The sequence below is a fragment of the Ambystoma mexicanum genome, chromosome 3p, assembly GCF_040938575.1.
Source record: "Ambystoma mexicanum isolate Mex_15411 chromosome 3p, UKY_AmexF1_1, whole genome shotgun sequence".
Taxonomy (NCBI): Eukaryota; Metazoa; Chordata; class Amphibia; order Caudata; family Ambystomatidae; genus Ambystoma; species Ambystoma mexicanum.
In genome coordinates, this window is record NC_090925.1 from 817,363,171 (window position 1) to 817,381,759 (window position 18,589).

Below are 18,589 nucleotides of genomic sequence, written 5' to 3' on the forward strand. Positions count from 1 at the left end.
TGTCTTTAAATAATTATATACTTTTACACCAAAGCACTGGTCAGTGTGGGCTTGTGCTACTGTATCTCTGTACCTATTGTGTATACTCTATATACTGCCTAAGGCATCTTGAGAGAAGTCTGACTGCTCAGCCACAGCTACCAGGTAAATCTGGGTGGTACAGACTGCTACCAATTGGGTTTACTGCCAACCACCTGTGGTCCTAAATCTTTAGCAGTGGTCCCTAAGGGAACTGCACCGGTTTCTGCCTAACATTCCTCTTTTGAGGATACCCCATCCATGTCCAATGGCCTTATGGCTTGTTACACCGCCCCTCATTTCCCTAGGAAAGATACTGAAGACACTCAAGATCTATCTGTGACCTGTCCCCTGAGATTCATGAAAGTATCTTCTCAGATTCTTATTAAAAGTTATTCAGAAACAACTACCCTTTAAAGACTTCTGAGAAATCTTACACAAAGATGGACTGCCATTCCCATAACCATGGGAATACTGGGACGAGGAAGAGGGGCTGAGTAATGCAGAGAGGAAAAGACCAAGAGTACAGGCTGTGCTCTAGTTGTTTTGAGCATGTACCTGTAACTGGGAGATTTAAACCTCAGCCATAGCTGACTGCAGCACGCTGCTGCTGGAGGGAGAAAGCTGCTCTCGGGATGGACTGAGAAACCAAAGGGCTGGAGATGGTGTCACAGAGCCAACCAGCTCATGACTCAAGAGGAAGAAGGCTGACCGAGCTGAAAAACGTCAGAAGCCAGCACAGGGTTCCTGGGTGTTTGCAGGTGTTATGACACCGTGTTCGCGTTCAGTGATATTCAGCACTGAGCAGAGGAGGCCAGCACCAACCGCAAGAGGCGAAGAAGCAGGATGCAGGCGGCAAGAAAGGGAAGAGGCACCGAATGCCCACCATCGGTTTTTCCCGTGAGAGACCAGGAGAACGCCAGCAAGAGCCTGTGACACTGTGGCTTATTCGCAATATTGCCAAATGCGAATGACTGCAAGGAAAGCATATGAACCATATGAGAAGGAAAGAAGCTATAAGCATTTCCTGAAAGGGGAAAACGAAGCAAAAACCAGGAATTTTCAAGGTGATAAGTGTATGCAATGCACATGTGAGAGAAGCCTAGGCAAGATAGGATATCGGGCAAACGCAGTGTCAGATAAAGCAAACATAAAGACATTTTACCTTTGGGAGTGTGTGCAGAGCCCACACGAGAAAAGCCCTGGAAGGAGAGTGCTCCAGGCAAGTGAAAGTTGCAAGTAAACGCATTTGAGAAAGTCCTAGCAGGCGAGTAAACCAGGCAAGGAAAAATTGAATAGGAAGCACCCTATCAAAAGGAGTCCTGAGAAGGATAAAATCAGGACTAGTAAAGAGACGCTAGGAAACCAAAAAGAAGACTAGTAAATCCTGGCAGGAGAGTACACCAGGTATTCTGACAATGAAAAACCAAAGGGCCACATTGTTTTGTATCTCAACTGTGCTGTGGAACAAGAAAAACCCAAGAAACCAATATCTTTTAAATCTACAACAGAAGAAAGAGAAATCCAGGGGAAAAAACCACTGCATTGGATAAGGAACCCTATCCTTCTGGAACTTTTGTGTTGGAGTTATATCTTTTCCTTTTTGAACATGTATTCATCACGCAAGGCCAAAGACATTACCCCTTTCACCTTGGAGTTTATTTTCTTAGAGTGTGAGGGCCAGAATAGTAATTTGGACACAGGTTGGTTTCACTTTGGACATTCTGACCTTGACAGAGCGTTTTGGTTTTAGTTAGGGAAACACCTCTAGTGCAGTGACAGAGAGGCATTTCCCAACCCCCTTTTTATTTTAGTATAAGTATTTGACCAACACCATGAACCCCTTGTGTCCGAGTATCATTCCTGCTTCATCACAGCCCCCTGCGAGCGGCTGGGATTTTTTGCCTGGACTTCTGGCATCGTAACCAGGTTTCCGTTCTGTTTGGTTGCTTCGTTTCTATGAACCCTTCTCTGGTATTTCCCCTAATCTGTCTTTCCTCTGAGCCCCCCTCTGGGTTATGCCTTTCAAGTTCATTCCCTTTTTGATATTGGCTTTGCTTAATGGCTTCTCGAAATTACTAGAGAGTTGTGGCTTTCAGCTTCCCCCTGTTTGGGCATTTTGCTGTATTTCTACTTTCTAATAACCCCGTGCAGTTTATGGCTTTCAACTTCACCCCCTTTTGGTCAATCAATGTATACTTTATTTCGGCTTGGCACCATAAAAGCAATATGTAAAGACAATACAGATATAAAACATATACATAATTCAATATCATTTGCCTGATCTTAAATACAAATCATCCAAAGTTTGAACATCACATCCTAAAATAGTTCACTACTTAATTTACAGCATTAAGAAACATGGAATATGCAAACTATTTCATCCCAGAGAGCCTAAATTACTGCGTCATCTCTTTCATGCCCTGGTCAAGTAATTGGAGATCACATAAACAACCTCGGACGAGATGAGTTGTTACATAGGTTCTCGGCAGCAGCTGAATTACACACTTCTTAGGGCACGTTCTAAGATTCCTAATTAGAATTTGGGAATTACCTGCACAGCTGAACATACAATGCAATGAGGATTCAATGCTATTTGGGCAAAACGGACACAAAGTATTTCCAGTCTTATGTCACAAGCGAAGTAAAAGAGGCTAGTGTCAAAGTATAAAATCTCCACTTCATATATAACGAACGAGCAAATGGCGGCTCGATTTCCATAATCTCATTTTCACATGTCCACACGCAGCCTTTGTCAGACAATCGTCCAGCTGTTTGGAAGACCCCACGCCCCAATATATCTTTTTAATGAGCTCTGGGGAAATCACTGGATATATTCCATGGCTCTGACCGTATTTGCTCGGAGGTCATGACCTGCAGCATTGCCTTCACGTAACTTATCCAGGGAATGCTTGCCGCAACCTCGCAGCACATTAAGTCCCTAATGGCTTCCCTGTAACAACACAGTTTTTTATTTTTCCAAAGTTGTATCCAGTATAACCCTGGTATGATCTTAATCACGTCAACAATGCGTTTTAGGTCAAGGTCCATATGGACGAAAACACTTGCCGTGCTAATCAGTAGCATAAGCAAATCCTTTTGGTATTTATTTCTCTCTCTGGATATGAGTAACTTCTTGTGGCTTGCACTGTTCAAGTTCACCCGGATTGGGTCTTGTTCTTGCTTTCTGACTTCTCGTTACCCCTCGCAGGTTGTGGCTTTTAGCTTTACCCCTTTAGGGTATTGTGTTCAGTTTCAGGTGTCTAATGATCCTTCGTGGGTGGTAGTGCACAGCCACTGCCGCCTTTGGCATTTGTCACTTTCTGACTTCTGATAACTTTTGTTGGTGGTGGTTCATAGCTTCAACCCCTTTGGGTATTTAATTCCCCTTTTTATTTGTAAATAACCCCTCGTGAGTTGTGATTGTCAAGTTCACCCCTTTTCGGCATTTCACTCGCTCTCTGATTTCTAATAACTCCTCACGGGCAGTGGTGCTCAATTTCAGCCCTTTACTTCACCACCCAGTCTACCACCTCCCTTGAGTTAAACCCGACCCCTCTGGCACCGCTAGCAGTATAGAGTTTGGGCTTTTGAGTAAAAACCCTGTCTTGTTTTTGTTAGATGGGTCTATGTGCCTACAAAAAGAGGACTGTGGAAAATGCTTGTGCGCAGTGTGGGCAATTTTGGACATCTCTAGGGCAAGCAACTATATGTTTATAATCTGCTTTAATCAGGCGTGTGTCAGCATTGCTTCTGCTAGAGCTAAGACTGCAAGAGAAAGTATCAAATAATTGAAACAAACAACATTCTAATGAAAGCCAGACTTGAAAAAGCAGATTTGTAAGTGTTGAAAGTTGCGAAATGGTGAAAATAACTTGGATTTTCTGGCGCACCTGACGGTCGCTTGTGAGCCTATAAAATGATGTAATACAAGTAGGTAATGTATTTTACTGCATTTTATAAATGAACCCAACCACTTCACAGAGCACCCACCATTTGCATATGTCTACATTCTCATTTTATCCTAGGTGCAATGACAGAACTGAGGAAGGACGACGAGGAGGGTGGTGGGGAGCCCATCCACCACTCTACAACTGTGGAAAATAATCTGGCACTTTTGAAGGCTCGCTCCTTCGACATCACCTTTGACGTCGGGGATGAATATGACATCATCGAGACAATCGGCACTGGGGCCTATGGGGTAGTATCATCTGCCCGGCGAAGAGCAACTGGTAAGGATCTGTGACTGTTTTCAAAAGAATTTTAAAATCATAGCGGACTCTTATGTCTCATATGTTTTACTGACTGTTGCCTCAGAAAGTCCACTCTTCTGTTAGGTCCTATAGACTCCGACCTTTGACATCAGAGCTGTTCCTGAGTGTATGTTCTTCATGGTGCAGTACTCGGACAGCAGACTACACCCTCTCTCCTCTCCCCTTCATCTGCAGTTCCAAGTTGAAGTAAAAGAAAAAAGAAAAAAAAGACTAGCAGTACACTCTCTTTGGCTAGGAGTGGCAGGTCCAGTGGAGGGCTAGACAATATCCAATTGTTCTTTTTGTTAGCAGGCCTTATCGGCCAAAACAGATAAATGGTTTCTTTCCACCTCTTTTCACATGGATGGATATGCATGTATATAATTCCACTAAAGTAATCTTACACCTCTCAAACATGTGTTATTCCTATAAGGGGGCGGTGTAGGGTTTTTGTACTTACCTCTGGGGGCCAGGCAATGTGATAAGGAGGATGTTTAGTGTCTTGATATGTAGACTTCAAGACTGTAGCAGATTGCCATCTGTGAGGGTGGACAAGCTTGAGTTTTTTTCCCCCCCATACACAATGATGCTGGTAATTCCCGGAAAGGTAGATTTGCTAATCAAACTTCACTTTCATAATGCTCCTTGCTGAAAAGCATAGTGAATACATGTATCAATGGCTGCACTGTCCGACACCCACAGCCACTGCCTTGTAGTTTACCAACTGCGCATACCGGCAAACAGACTGCTGGAATCCAAACATTTAAACAGCCAGGGGCTTCCTTTAACTGTGGGCAACGCTGATGCCAATTCCATTTGTGTGTGCCTTCCAAGGCCTGGTGTTAGATTAATAAATATAAACCATATCTGATTTGATATGGTCGTCTCTAGGAATATACAGTGATAAAGGCCCAAACCCTTTAGTGTCATCTTATTGTCAGCTTGGTTTTCAGTGACTCATTCAACTGTTAGGGCCATAGCAGTATTAGCTCACCGGGCTTGATTTTATTAAAAGTAAAACATTTTAGTCCAGCGCTAGAAACTGGCATTTGCTCTCTCTGGGAAGTCTTGTCACCTTTCCAAGAGGACTGACAGTCCCAGGAGGATAGCTCAGCGGCAGCGTGCTCGACTTGTAAACAAGATGACACGGAGCAACACAGGTTCGATCCCTGGGTCCGCGCTTAGAAACCTCTTGGTATTAAGCGCGTTATAAATAACCTATCAAATCATATCATATCCCTCGGGTGTTAGCTAGGAACTGGTGCTTCAAAGTCAGCCCTGTTTCTTTTACTGGGAAGACCGGGTAGATGCAGAAGGTACAGTTGATTGGGGAGTAGTTGTCGCAGAGAGAGGAGTTCGACCATCTTGGGATTTCTTAGGCTACACCTATTTCTTGTGCCCACTTCCTGTGCACACTGGGTCTTGCATCAAGAAAAGACTCTTGTCAACAGCAGCCAAGATTGGACCCTTAAAGAAGGCTTGATATGGACCAAGCCACTGGGGCGGGCCTCACTTTAGTTAAATCATATTTGCCCATAGTGAAATAATATTTGCCCATCAGAAGAGGGTTTACCCAGAACCTTTATAGGAGTACAGTCACCCCAAAGTTTTATACCATACAGGTGAAGATAAAGATTCGAAGGAGGCACCACAACCCTCCCTCACCCATCCAGGTGGACCATTTGGGGTGAACTGTTTAGACCAGGCCTGCTGCTTCCTGCTAGTACTCCCTGGCGGTGTCTGGTCAAAGGATCGAATTCAAAGGATCGACGGGTCAAAGGATCTAATTTTTTTTTTAATTGTATATTTTATTAGGGGTTTTCATTTAGGGAAAAAAAGTGGTTTTTACCACAAAAACGGGAGCGGGGGGGGGCCCCCCCAAAAAATAAATGTGAAAAAAGAAATTCGATCCTTTGACCCGTCGATCCTTTTGTTGTCGATCCTATGAGCTACAACCCTCCCTGGCAACGTTCCTGGCTTGAAAGCGCAGGAAAAGGACGTGTCACTCGAGGCCATGAATGGGCTCCCTTTGCAACCAAGAACAGTGGCTCTGGGCACTGTCTCCTGCCTCGGACTGTTCTCGAGCCAACTCAATCGCTTTGAAATAGTTTTCGAGCAACTTCAGGACCCCCAGAGCTGCCTTTTATACTAACCACTTCTTTGAGTCACTGACTCCTTGACCAGTGCCTTCCTGCCCTACAGTTGTCTTGAAGCACATCACTGCTACAGGACTGCACCACATCAGTGTCAACAGACTCTACCCTCTGGACGCCAAATGGATCCATTGGGAGCACTCAACACTACCATTTCGTAGCTGATTTGATCCATTACAACATTCCAAGAGCCCGGCTCGATGCTGTTGAGACACCAAAAACAATATAGCATTACTGATAGTGGATATATGCCCCTGGCCTAATTGTAAGGATCCTAGTGATTCCCATGCTTCCTTCTGGCCTTGGCTGCAATTGACGGCATCCACTAATAGGTTCGCCATCCGGCAAGATCATTTGATGGATCACGTTCCTTGTTCTGGCCTTATCCTTTTGTTGACATGTGCATCCTCATCTCGGGGTGACTCAGCTAAGGGCGCTTCAAACTCCCTCTTTGCCAAGGTTTTCTCTGCCAGCACCTGTTTCATTTTGCACCTTTCCTTCACTCTCTCCTTACATTTGACATGGCCTTCTTTCTTGCTATCTCACCCTTTCCCCTCTTCTTTCTTTTTGCTCTTTTTCCTCACCACTAGGCCTTCCTCTATCCTAGTCAATTTTTCATCTCAACAAATCTACCCCACATTCCTTCCCTCTCGCAACTTATCCAATCTTCTCTATCCCCCATATCTCCACCTCCCCCCTCTCCATCTGTATAGGCCTCTGGAATGTCTAAACCGCTTGCAATACATCTTACTCCATCCTTTATCTTTTTCTTTGCTCTAATCTTCATTTTCTTTGTCTAATGGAAAACTGGATATCCCCATCGAACACTGCTACTCCTGCTTTGTTTCTTTACGCCCTTACCAACTTTGCCAACTTGCCAGCCTCACTGCTTCTCCTTCAGGCTTTCCTGTCTTTCCTTCCACTTGAATATCACTTTTCTAATTTTTCTCAACCTTTTCTCGTTCACTACCGGCCCTCGTACTACGTTTCTCAATTACCTTAACATGCTCCTGTCCCTTCTTCTTCCACTTGTTTTATTCTTCTTGGGGAGTTTAGTCTCTCTCCTATTCACTCCTCTTTTCTGCTTTTACATCTTATGTCCTTTCATCTGACTCAACGCCTTACTCCCCCCCCCTCTCACTCCTGGTTCCTCTTTCAACCTCTTTTTCACATGTTTCTCCTCGACACTCCGGTTGTGGTCTATCCAATCTATTCCTCTGATCAATTTCTTCTCTTCTCCCCTCCCCTTTTCTTCCCTCTCCCTCTTTCATCCCATGTCTCTTTTTCATCTCATGGTCTTTGCTTGTTTAATTCCTCATCTTCTTTTTCCTCACTTTCTACTTCCCTTGCCCACATTGAAAACATCTCCCTCTCTGTTGATGCAGCCTCTTTCCATTTTCATTCCACTCCTCTATCCACTCTTGATCAATCTTACCCTGCTCATCCCTTCTCTCCTGCTAAGAATCCTCCCCAACCTTGGCTCTGTTCTTTCATCCCTTCGATCCTCTCTTTATTGAAGTCTTCTTTACCCAACGATCTTCATACTCTATCACTACACTACACTCGATTCTTATTATGACGCCCTCTTTCTGCAGAAAAAAAACCTTTTTTTCACTCACTCCTTCACTCTCACTCCTTCACTCCTTCACTCTCACTCTCTCCTTCACTCTTCCTTTCCTTCTCACCCTGGCACAGCTTCTCTCAATCTCTCCCTCCCCTTCTATTTCCTCCTTCTCTCTTCTAGCTGACTCTTGAAACTGCCAAATGTCTATCTCATGCTCACCCAACTGCCACCCCATCCCTTCTGTACCAATTCCCTCTATCTATCCACTTTTCCTCCCCCTACCTTACTCCTTTTGTTCACCTCTCTATTACATCTTCTACTTTACCCTCTTTTTTTCACACATGCTGCCATCATCCCTGTCTTGGATAAATCCTCCAGGCCCCATACAAAGGGATTGTTGTTAGAGCACAGATGGCGGGGGAACAGTTAGTTGAAGGTATATTCCACATGGAGAAGATGGCTCTCCGACCTATGGGATTGGACATTGCAATACAAATGTCAGTCCCTAAACATCCATCTGATTTTATAAATACAGTGATAGAGAGGCAGTTGTATTCGCCACCTAGATCAGCCCCCTCGAGGACCGTTTGTCCAAATCCTAACCCCTTCCCCAGGAAATAATTCACCCTGTAATGCTTTGACTCATATGAAGTCATGTTAAAAGGAGATATTTTGAACAAACAAGTGGGTAATCCCGGTTTAGATAATCAAAATCCATCCACAGGACTTATGTTATGCATACCATGTATTTTGGAGGGCGCAGGCCCGGTCTTGCTCCGGGTGAACTCAAATGATTTGTTTCACATCCCAGCCGGATATTTCTTCCCTGACCCACGGGAAGTGTGTAGAGGACCGTACCATTTTACAAGTTCCCGATGCTAATCCCCCTTGGGGGGTTCTGTGGTGCGTGTTCCATTGTGCAACATAGCAGGGGTTAATCATTCTCTAACTGACAATGATTGGCTGGATTTCATCCGTACTTATGGGGTAATCAGCCTTCAACAGTCTTGGCTTTGGAAGCCCCCCATTTGCAGGGATATTTCACCTTTGCTATTCTGGCTACACAAGGTGTGAGGGGGTAGATCCATCGGGGGGGTTTTAATGTGGTTTAATGTCACCCTCATTTTATCTGTTAGAGCTGTAGACAATGGGTCCAAAGATTTTTTTGGAGCTCCAGGTTAAGCTTTGTGGTGGGGAAGAGGCCCTTTCTATAAACTTCTACAACATGCAGTCAAGTAGGTGTGTCGTCCTTCAGGAGAGAATTAACAGCTGGAAGGAAAATTGTATTGGCCCCCCTGAGGATAGTGGTAATGGGAGACTTCATTCTCCAATTTGAACCCCTGGTGGGAATCCGTGATAGGATTCTGTGTGAGGTATACATGAGCTTGACACCAGTAAACCCATAAGTCATTCTAAGAATGCAGCAGAGGTGGCTAGCTTTATCATGACATTCAACCTTAGGACCTGCAATGGAAAGCTTGCAGGGATAACCTTTGATAGTGGTACACGCAGGATGGAAGCATGGGTATTAATCAGGGACTTTTATAGTCCAGAGAATAGATTGACCATCATTGATTGTCTCTGGTAGCTGGTGATGCCTTTCTCAGAGTGGTTCTGATATAGGCAGGCAGTTCGAATGTTGCTCTATCAGTAACTGGCCATGCAAGATGTGCTGTGGTCATGTGTGGACCTGTATTTGTTAATACCGTCTGCCTATTGTAAGGGTGCAGGAGTAAGGCTTGGACACAGTGGTGGCATATTTGTTGGCATAAACTTTTATTGAAAAAAATATTTAAAAAAACCTACCTAGCCCTATTACTAAGAGTGGTTTCCCTGCCCCATGCCAAATATTAAGGACTCTGAAAGCATGTCTGATAAAAAAATATTAAGGACTCTGGCAGGATGTCTGATAAAAGTATATAACCCACCGTCCTGTCTCGAAAAACTATTTCCGTCCCTTGCCTTCTCAACTAAACTCGGAAGGATGTGGGTCTTCTTGATCCAGAAGAATAAATTAGAGTTCCAATTTGAGGAAACCCAAAGTTCCAAAGCGTACTGAAACAAAGTTCCAACGTGTACAAAAACAAAGTAGCAAAGCTCTCTGTTTCAAAAGAAAGCAAAGTCCAACTTAAAAATGTCCACGTCAAAAGAATGGTTCCCTTCGCTTGGTCTCACTCAGGCTTCTCACTGTGATTACAGACACCAGGGATGTCTTCCTTTCCCTGGCTTTCTTTATGCTTCTTGCAATGTCAAGAGTGCCTTCCTTATCTTGACTTCTCTCATGCAGTTCTCACAACACCAGGGGGGATGCTTCCATTAGCTGGCCACTTCTTCACAGCTCAAGGGAGGATGCTTCCCTTTCCCTGGTCTCTTCTTCTCTCACCTTGCTTTCAAGTCTCTTGGGTACAGGTCCCAAACCCGTAAGGTTCTCTCGTGATAGTGTGGCATTCCTGGTTCACTAGCCTGCCAAGTACTGCAACTGTTTCTTTCCCGATAGTGAGGCAGACCTGGTTCATTATGCAGCCAAGTACTGCGACTATGAAGATGACTGGCGATGGAAATCTTCATTGGCAGGCGAGGCCCAGACCCGTCTTCCTTGGTTTCTTTCTTGGGGTCTGTGAAGGTTACTTTGCTTCCCTGAGTTTCTTTTCTTCCCCTGTTTGGCTGTGTCAGGGTATCTTGCTGCTCCTTTCTGCCCCTACCAACTGCCCCAGTCACCCCAGTAACTTTTAGGGTTTCTCCATGTAGTCTTTTGCCAGTCTTCCTGCTTCGGTTTTGGGCTTCTGCAGTCTGCCCCCCCCTCCAATGTGCTTTGGTAATTCCACAGCATGTGGGTCCCCTGGTTCCCCCAGGGAGGCTTTCTGTCAGGTCCTTTTGAAAAGGGGTTCTCCTGGGCTCGCCCCAGTCCTCAGCACTTCGTCGGCGTGCAAAGGTTCCCATTCCTTTTGACAGAGCCTCTGGTCCACAGCTTCTTCTGCTTCAGCACAGCATTCCTGCTTCTTGCTTCTCCAGGGAGGGCTTCTCTCATACTGCCTGCGTCTGTCTTCCCTGTTATACTGGCTCTGGCCGATAGGACTTGAGAAGACACTAGAACGCTCAACCTGGTTCCTATAGGCAATCCTCTTGCCTTCACACTTCTCCCTCATCACAGTACTGATCTTAGGACTCCCTTGTGAGTCATTGGGAGTTCTAGCATTATGCTACTTAGCGAGGCCAGGAAGAACTACTGTTCGCTTCTGAAAAGTAAGAAAGCAGTTTGGGTAGAGATGGTTTGGAACTCCCTGTTAGCTGCATTTGATAATAGAGATTCTGATGCTCGTTTATGTGCTTAGAATCGCATGATGTGCATATGGTCCGACATCCAGTGGTAACCGCAGATTATTGCATCTTGTATTTCGGGGATCGAAAGGGGATGTCGGCATAGGTGTGTCTGTAACACTATCCCTATCGTGACGTGTAGTGTACCCAAAATCCCTCACGTGCCGAGGTCCCTCTGATTGTTTTTTTCCACCCAGATAACTTGTCGCCCTATAGCGGAGCTCTTCATAAGAGACATTGTTTATCTTTATACCGACTTTGCCGGTTATTTACCCTTAAGACACTTAGACAACGATTCAAGCAACTTCGGCGAAGACTGCAGGAAGTTTCGACTGCAGTGGATTTCGGCACCTAGGATCCGGCGGCTGAGCCATTCACGTGGCTGGGCCCTCTGGCTGGCCTACACAGTAGGGAGAGTGGGGTCGGGGTGGCCATATCTTTTGTTATGTCTCTCCTCTTTCCCCCTCTTTGCCCTCTAGGTCTGGTCATCTTTTTCTATACCTTTCGCTATGGAAAGGACACCATTTAGGTTCTGCCCTAAGTGTAGGGTCAGGTACCTGTGGAAAGACTAGCACAGAATGTGTAATTCTTGTCTACCCCTAGATCACGACGAAAAGCGGTGTGCTTCTTGTAAGCTCCTTCGGCCTAAGACCCTTAAGGAGCGCCTTGTAAAGCAGTGGGCCGCGTATGGTATTTTGCGGGCTGAACCCTCTTCCCCCCCACCGCCACACCCGCCGAAAGTGATAGGGGCCCTGATGATGACCAGACATCCGTGTCAGATGTCATCGACCTTGAGGCGGACGCTTCTAGGTCTGCCACGCCCGTCCCCGACCGTTCTAGGCCTGACGTAAGTCTCGCTTCGGGGACAACACCCGGCGACAAGGGCGTACAGAAACCACACACTAAGCACACAACCCCATCACTGATTTCGACGGTTCTGACAAAAAAGGTGAAAGCGCCAACAGGACCACCAAAAATCTGGACGGAATCCTTTGATCTGGTAGATCAACAGCATTCCCCACATCCGCAGCAGCGTCTTGCGACTGGGCACTCCAAAAATAAGGGATCTATCTCTAAATTGTGAGTAAAAGCAGTGGCTGCGAACTCTCAAGTGGTTAATAACCACTGAACAGGTTATCAGGCCTTGTTCTGTCGAGAGAGGGGCGCCCGCTACCTTTGCAAACTAAATTTTAAGGAACCTGGGATTGGTAACCCTAGGCCTCCTGGGGGCAACCAGACGTGGTCTCCCTCTCACTGTGCTTAGAGAGGCATCAGCTTCACCTCACTGATGATCCCCAACAAGGGTGAAACACGTGTATTGGGTTGCTGGTGGTACTCTCGTTCAGGTTGGAATTGCCATTGCATTTCGGTGCTGGTATGCCCCTGGGCAGGACAAAGACTGATATGCGAATGGATATTTCCCATCTGTGAAAGGCACAGTGAGTAAAAGCAGTGGCTGTGAACTCTCAAGTGGTTAATAACCACTGAACAGGTTATCAGGCCTTGTTCTGTCGAGAGAAGGGCGCCCGCTACCTTTGTAAACTAAATTGGGTTTACACGCCGAAGCGCGTTCATCTGGCGACCCCTAAGGCCCCGGTAGGCCCGAAACCACCTCCTAGGCCTCCTAGCTTTCCACAGGCGAAAAATGTACTGCTAGGCCCTTTGACGCCACGGTAGGCGGCTGACCCACGCTGATTCGGCAGAGATTGAGACAGTATCGCAAGGATTACTTCGGCGGTTGGGCTGATGCCTAAAACACTGTTGAAAGGCATGGAGCGTGCTGCGGACAGGTCTAAAGACACGCCATGGCGGCCCATTACTCGCGAAACCTATGAGGACAGTCAGGAGCCTCTGTCCAACACTCTTGGGGACAAATTCCGACGCCAACGAGAGGAAAACGACGTTTTCCCACCTTTTGCCCCTTCTGGTTCATCTAAGTGAACCAGGGAAAAGTTTGAAGGATGCCTGGACCGTCTACAAAGGATTGTCATGCGTTCAGAGCATCCTTCCGCTAAGAGATCTCGTGAAGACCCTCTTTTGGTGTCAGCTTCACGTTTCCAGGAAAATTTTGACTCTCAACCTTCGGCTTCTGTCCACCATGAAGATGTGGTCCAGATGGACACTTACCAAGACATCTATGATGAGGAGGAAGACCCTTCCTTCCTGCAAGACTACCCTGATGACCAGGCTGATGCCTGGGAGAAAACGCAGCAAGTGGAGACGGAGCCATGGACGCTCCCTATGCAAAATCATGACACTGATGTCCTATGCCTGGATTCCCCTCCCACCACTCCGGCCCGCCAGGCCTCACCTGTAGACGATCAAATGGCTTTCAATGCCATCTTGAGGAAGGCAGCAGAGCACTTTCAGATCGCCACCCAGGAGGCGGTACCCGAACAAGATTTTGTGGAGGACGTTCTCAAAGAGAAATCCCCCCTCTAGCTAAGCCATTCCTCTCCTGAACTCTGTTAAAAGAAGGTTGGCCCCCCTTCCTGCTCACGCCAGCTCAGACACAGGCAGTGAATCCAAGAGTGGATAAACTATTTCAGCCATCTCCTACGGACCCTCAATATATTAAAGGCCACGCCACCCCCGACTCCTTGGTAGTCACTACCACCCGGAAACGGGCAGTGGTACAGGGAGGCACCTCCGAATAAGGAATCTAAAAGGTTGTAAGCCTTAGGTAAATGTGTTACCTCGGCAGCTGGATACACCACACACATAGCGAATAACACTACGCTGCTTGCCATTTATGCAGATGCACAATGGAACCTTGTACAAGAAGGTCTCCAGGAGGTTCCGAAACCTGCTAGGTCCAGACTTCTCACCATCGTGGCCGAGGGCAGGCAGGTAAATCAAAATATAATTAAAAACACTCTGGACACGGCTGTGACGGCAGGCAGGTCCCTGGCCCAGGGCACACTACTCAAGCGGCACGCTTGGCTCCTCAAAGCGGGGTTCAAGCCTGAAACACAGGCCGCTCTTATTAACAAGCCCATAGAAGAGACCAATCTCTTCGGTAAAGCGGTTGACGATGCTCTGGAGACGGCCAAGAAAGAGCATGAGACTCTTAAATCCTTAAAACAAATGACTCAGAAGCCTTCCCCCCAGAGGGGAGGCGGTTCTCGTTGGTCCTTTCGAGGCCAATCGTGTGCAGGTCAAAACAACTACAATACAGGAAACTGGAACTCTGGACAAACATCTGGAAGCCCTGCCAACTACCCACCTAGGGGTCAACGATGCGGCAAAGGCAGAGGCCCCAACCCCAGAGGAGCTGCAGCCTCTGGTCAGAAATGACCAACGGATCCAGGTCCCCTCCCATGTCACCCCGGTCGGGAGGGCGTTTAACATCTTTCCTCGCGGCATGGTAGGGGATAACTTCAGACCAGTGGGTCATAAAGACGGTCGCCCACGGGTACTGCATGGAATTTGCCCGACCACCACTGTTCAGACTGCCACGTTCACGACATCTCTCCCCGGACCATCTGCAGATCCTGAATCAAGAGGTGGAAGCGCTTCTGGGAAAGGACGCCATAGAAGCCGTCCCTATTCTTCAGGTAAACAAGGGTATTTATTCAGTGTACTTCCTTGTACCCAAAAAGGACCTCACCATGCGCCCTGTTCTAGACCTGCGCCCAGTGAACAAATTTATAAAACCTCAAAGGTTTTTTGTACGGTTACGCTACAGGAAGTGATCCCACTGTTGAAACAGGGGGACCTCATGGCAACATTGGACATGAAAGATGCATACTTACATATTTCAATGTTGCCAGCACACAGGAAATATCTAAGGTTCATAATAGAGGACAGGCATTACCAATTCAAGGAGCTCCCCTCAGCGCCAAGGGTGTTTACAAAGGTCCTGGAAGTAGTGGCAGCACACCTGCGCCGACTATCCGTCCCTGTTTACCCTTAACTCGACGACTGGCTCGTAAGAGAGGACTCTTGCAACACATGCTTTTTGAACACCCAGAAGACCGTAGACCTTCTGTTCAGTCTGGGATTCTCTATCAACGAGAAGTCCAGTCTAGTCCCCAGTCAAGTAAAACAATTTCCGGGGGCTCTAATCCAGATGAAGGACGGCCTTGTCTTCCCCTCCAACGAGAGGGTTTAGAACATGCTTTTTCAGATCCCTCAATATGTAGCCAGTCGGGAAGTGACGGTACGCAAGGTCATGCGGCTGCTAGGTATGATGACATGCATATACTTGTTCGCCACGCGCGCCTGCGCATGCGTCCCGTGCAAGAGTGGCTCATCAGCCAGTGGTGTCAGGCCAGCGGACAATGGGAAGATCTGGTAGTTGTTTCGCCAGCCCTCGTTCTCTCTCTGCACTAGTGGTCGAGGAAAAACCTCTTGAAGGGGAAGTCCTTCGCCAACCCCGCAGTGGAAGCCACTCTCACGACAGACGCATCTCTCACAAGGTGGGGGGCTCCCCTACTTCAGCAGACAGCGCATGGAGTGTGGTCCCCACAAGTAGCATCCAACCATATAAATCTGCTAGAGCTATTTGCAGTGTTCAAAGCACTAAAAGCCTTTCAGACTCAACTACAAGGGAAAACAGTTCTGGTTTTGACAGACAGCACCACAGCCATGTATTACCTAAACAAACAAGGGGGCACACACTCTCTAGGGCTATCCAAGCTGTCCCAAAACATTTGGATGTGGGCTCTCAAACACAAGATGTTTCTGTTGTCCCAACACGTTCCAGGGGAACTCGATCTTCTGGCAGACGTGCTCAGCAGAGATTTCCCACTGCCCGTAGAATACGAATGGCGTCTACCCGAAGACGTCGTCTCAAACGTCTTCGCAGAATGGGGCTTCCCGGAGATCGCCCTGTTAGCAACTCAGGAGAACGCCCAATGCCAAGACAACGCCTCCAGATACCCCCAGAACCGCTCCAAGGGGAACGGACTCTGGATAACCTGGTCAGGAAAACTTGTCTACGCTTTTCCCCCTCCCCCCGGACTCCGTTACTCAACAAGATAGTGCACAAGATGCACCAAGAACCAGTCGCCATGATATTGGTTGCCCCCATGTGGGCCCGCCAACCCTGGTTCGCTCATCTGATGGAAATGTCCATCTCCCCACCAGTAAAACTACCCTGCCCGTGCAACATGTTGTCTCAGGACAGGGGGGAGATCCTACACCCATGCCCACAAACACTGAATTTAGCAGCCTGGCTCCTGAGGTCATAGAGTTTGGACACCTTCAGCTCCCTCAGAGATGCATGGACATTCTCAGGGAAGCTAAGTGTCACGCCACTTCGGGGGAGACCGAGGTCCAGGGCGATCGCTCTCCCTTCTCCTTCCTGGCGGATCTACCCGCGCTTTCGCGTCTGGGGAGCCGCCAGGAGGAGAGCTTCAGGAACCGCTGTTAGTGGGCTACGGCGCATGCGCGGGAGACCACTGTCTCAGTCCCGCGCATGCGCCGTAGATCAGGCGTGTACATCGGGAAGGGCTCGCCTTCCAAGCCTCGTTTTGGGTCCGCCGGCGCTCGGGGGTGAAACGGCTTGCGTTTCAGGCCTCGCGGGCGCCGGCGGCCCATAAAAGGAAGCGGCAACAGAAGCCAATCGCGTCTCAACGCGGAAGCTTCGTTCGTGTTGTTCGCTCCTGGTTTTCCTGTGAAACCAGCTTCCCGCTATCCTGCCCTGCCTACAGCCTGTCTGGGAATCCTGACCTACTTGCCCTGCCTGGACCTACTTGCCCTGCCTGACTACTTGCCCAGCCTACTACCTACTGCCAGCCTGGGTACCCTGTCCTACTTGCCCTGCCTGTCCTACTTGCCCTGCCTGGACTACTTGCCCTGCCTGTCTTACTTGCCCTGCCTACAGCCTTCCTGGGTATCCTGTCCTACTTGTCCTGCTGGGTACCCTGTTCCACTTAGGGCCCTGTTGCTTACTTACCCTTTTGTCTGCTTGAGGGGTCCAGTTAGCTCTAGGTCTTTTGGGTCTCTCTGGTCCCTATTTCTGTACCTCGGTTCCTTGTTCTGCCCTGCGTCTTGCGGGTTCAAGGGTCCCCCCTGATTCCCCTGGGACCTTTAGCTCGTTCCCAATCTGGTTCCCCTTTTCCAGTCTGTCTCAGCCTGGTGCTTGGTGCTCCATCTTCTTACCAGCTATCCGAAGTCAGCCTGCAGCTTGGTGCATCGACCTTAAACTTGGACCTCGCCTTGTTACGACACTTCAGACTGATCGTAGCCTCTCCTGTCTGTGCTTGCACAGTCCCATCGTCACGTTAATCGGGAGAGTGCTTTCCGTGGCGCTGGGAGTCTGCCCATCCTCCACCCTGTGCCATTTGGGTGGTGGAGAGGCGGGTTCCCCGAGTCACACACTCATCGTTCAGAAGACTGCAGTCTGGCGGCCTCAACAAGATCCACATCAAGGAAAACAGGTACACAATCATCACGAACATCTCAGCTTGACAGAAGGACACCTAACACCTGCTATTGCTATTCTAGTAAGTGGAGACGCTTTGTCATCTGGTGTAATACAAAGGGCGTCAATCCCATCGATTGCCCCCCCACACACATTGTGCTATACCTAACCCATTTGTTAGGCGCAGGACTGGTATTCAATTCCCTAAAGGTTAATCTTGCTGCTCTCTCAGCATACACCACGTCACAATAGAAACTGTCATGGTGGAAAATACCAGTTATTAAGGCCTTTATGGAAGGAGTTAAGATAATCCATCCCCCCATTTCTCACCCAGCTCCTGGATGGGATCTAAATGTGGTTTTAACCAGACTCATGGGATCTCCCTTTGAGCCAATGCACTTTGAGCCAATGCATAAAGGAAGTCTAAAAGACCTTACTTATAAGACAGCCTTCTTAGTGGCTATCACTTCTATCTGTTCTTGATCCTTTTGTTAGTCCACCGGGATAAGGTAGTTCTGCGCACTCGTCCCAGATTTGCGCCTAAATTAATCTTGAAGTTCCATGTGAACCAATCTATCGAACTACCCACTTTCTTCCAGAATCCCACTTGCATGGCCGAAAGAAGCCTACATACACTAGATGTGCGCAGGGCGGTCATGTTCTACCTGCAAAGAACGAAACCACTGAGGAAAACAAACCAATTTTTCTTTTCAGTGGCAGCTGGCAGAGAAGGGGATCCCGTCTCTAAATCCGCTATCTCAAGGTGGATTGTCAATTGCATCACACTCTGTTACACTCTTGCTAATAGAGAACTGCCCTTCAAGCCTAGAGCACACTCTACTCTGGGCACTGGGGCTTCCATAGCATTCATTGCAAATGTTCCCCTAGAGTCCATCTGCAAAGAGGCAACCTG

General features: G+C 47.7%; 1 protein-coding gene across 3 annotated transcripts in view; it reads left to right on the forward strand.

Annotated features, from left to right (window-relative positions):
- Positions 1–18,589, forward strand: part of MAPK7 (mitogen-activated protein kinase 7) — a 517,088-nt gene that overhangs the window by 143,276 nt on the left and 355,223 nt on the right. For 2 of the 3 annotated variants that reach the window (XM_069651868.1, XM_069651869.1), the window contains exon 3: positions 4,047–4,250. In XM_069651868.1, coding sequence (XP_069507969.1) covers positions 4,047–4,250 — 204 coding nt within the window. Of the gene's footprint in view, positions 1–4,046; positions 4,251–18,589 lie in introns of those variants that run through there. The other variant, XM_069651870.1, reaches the window with a different exon arrangement.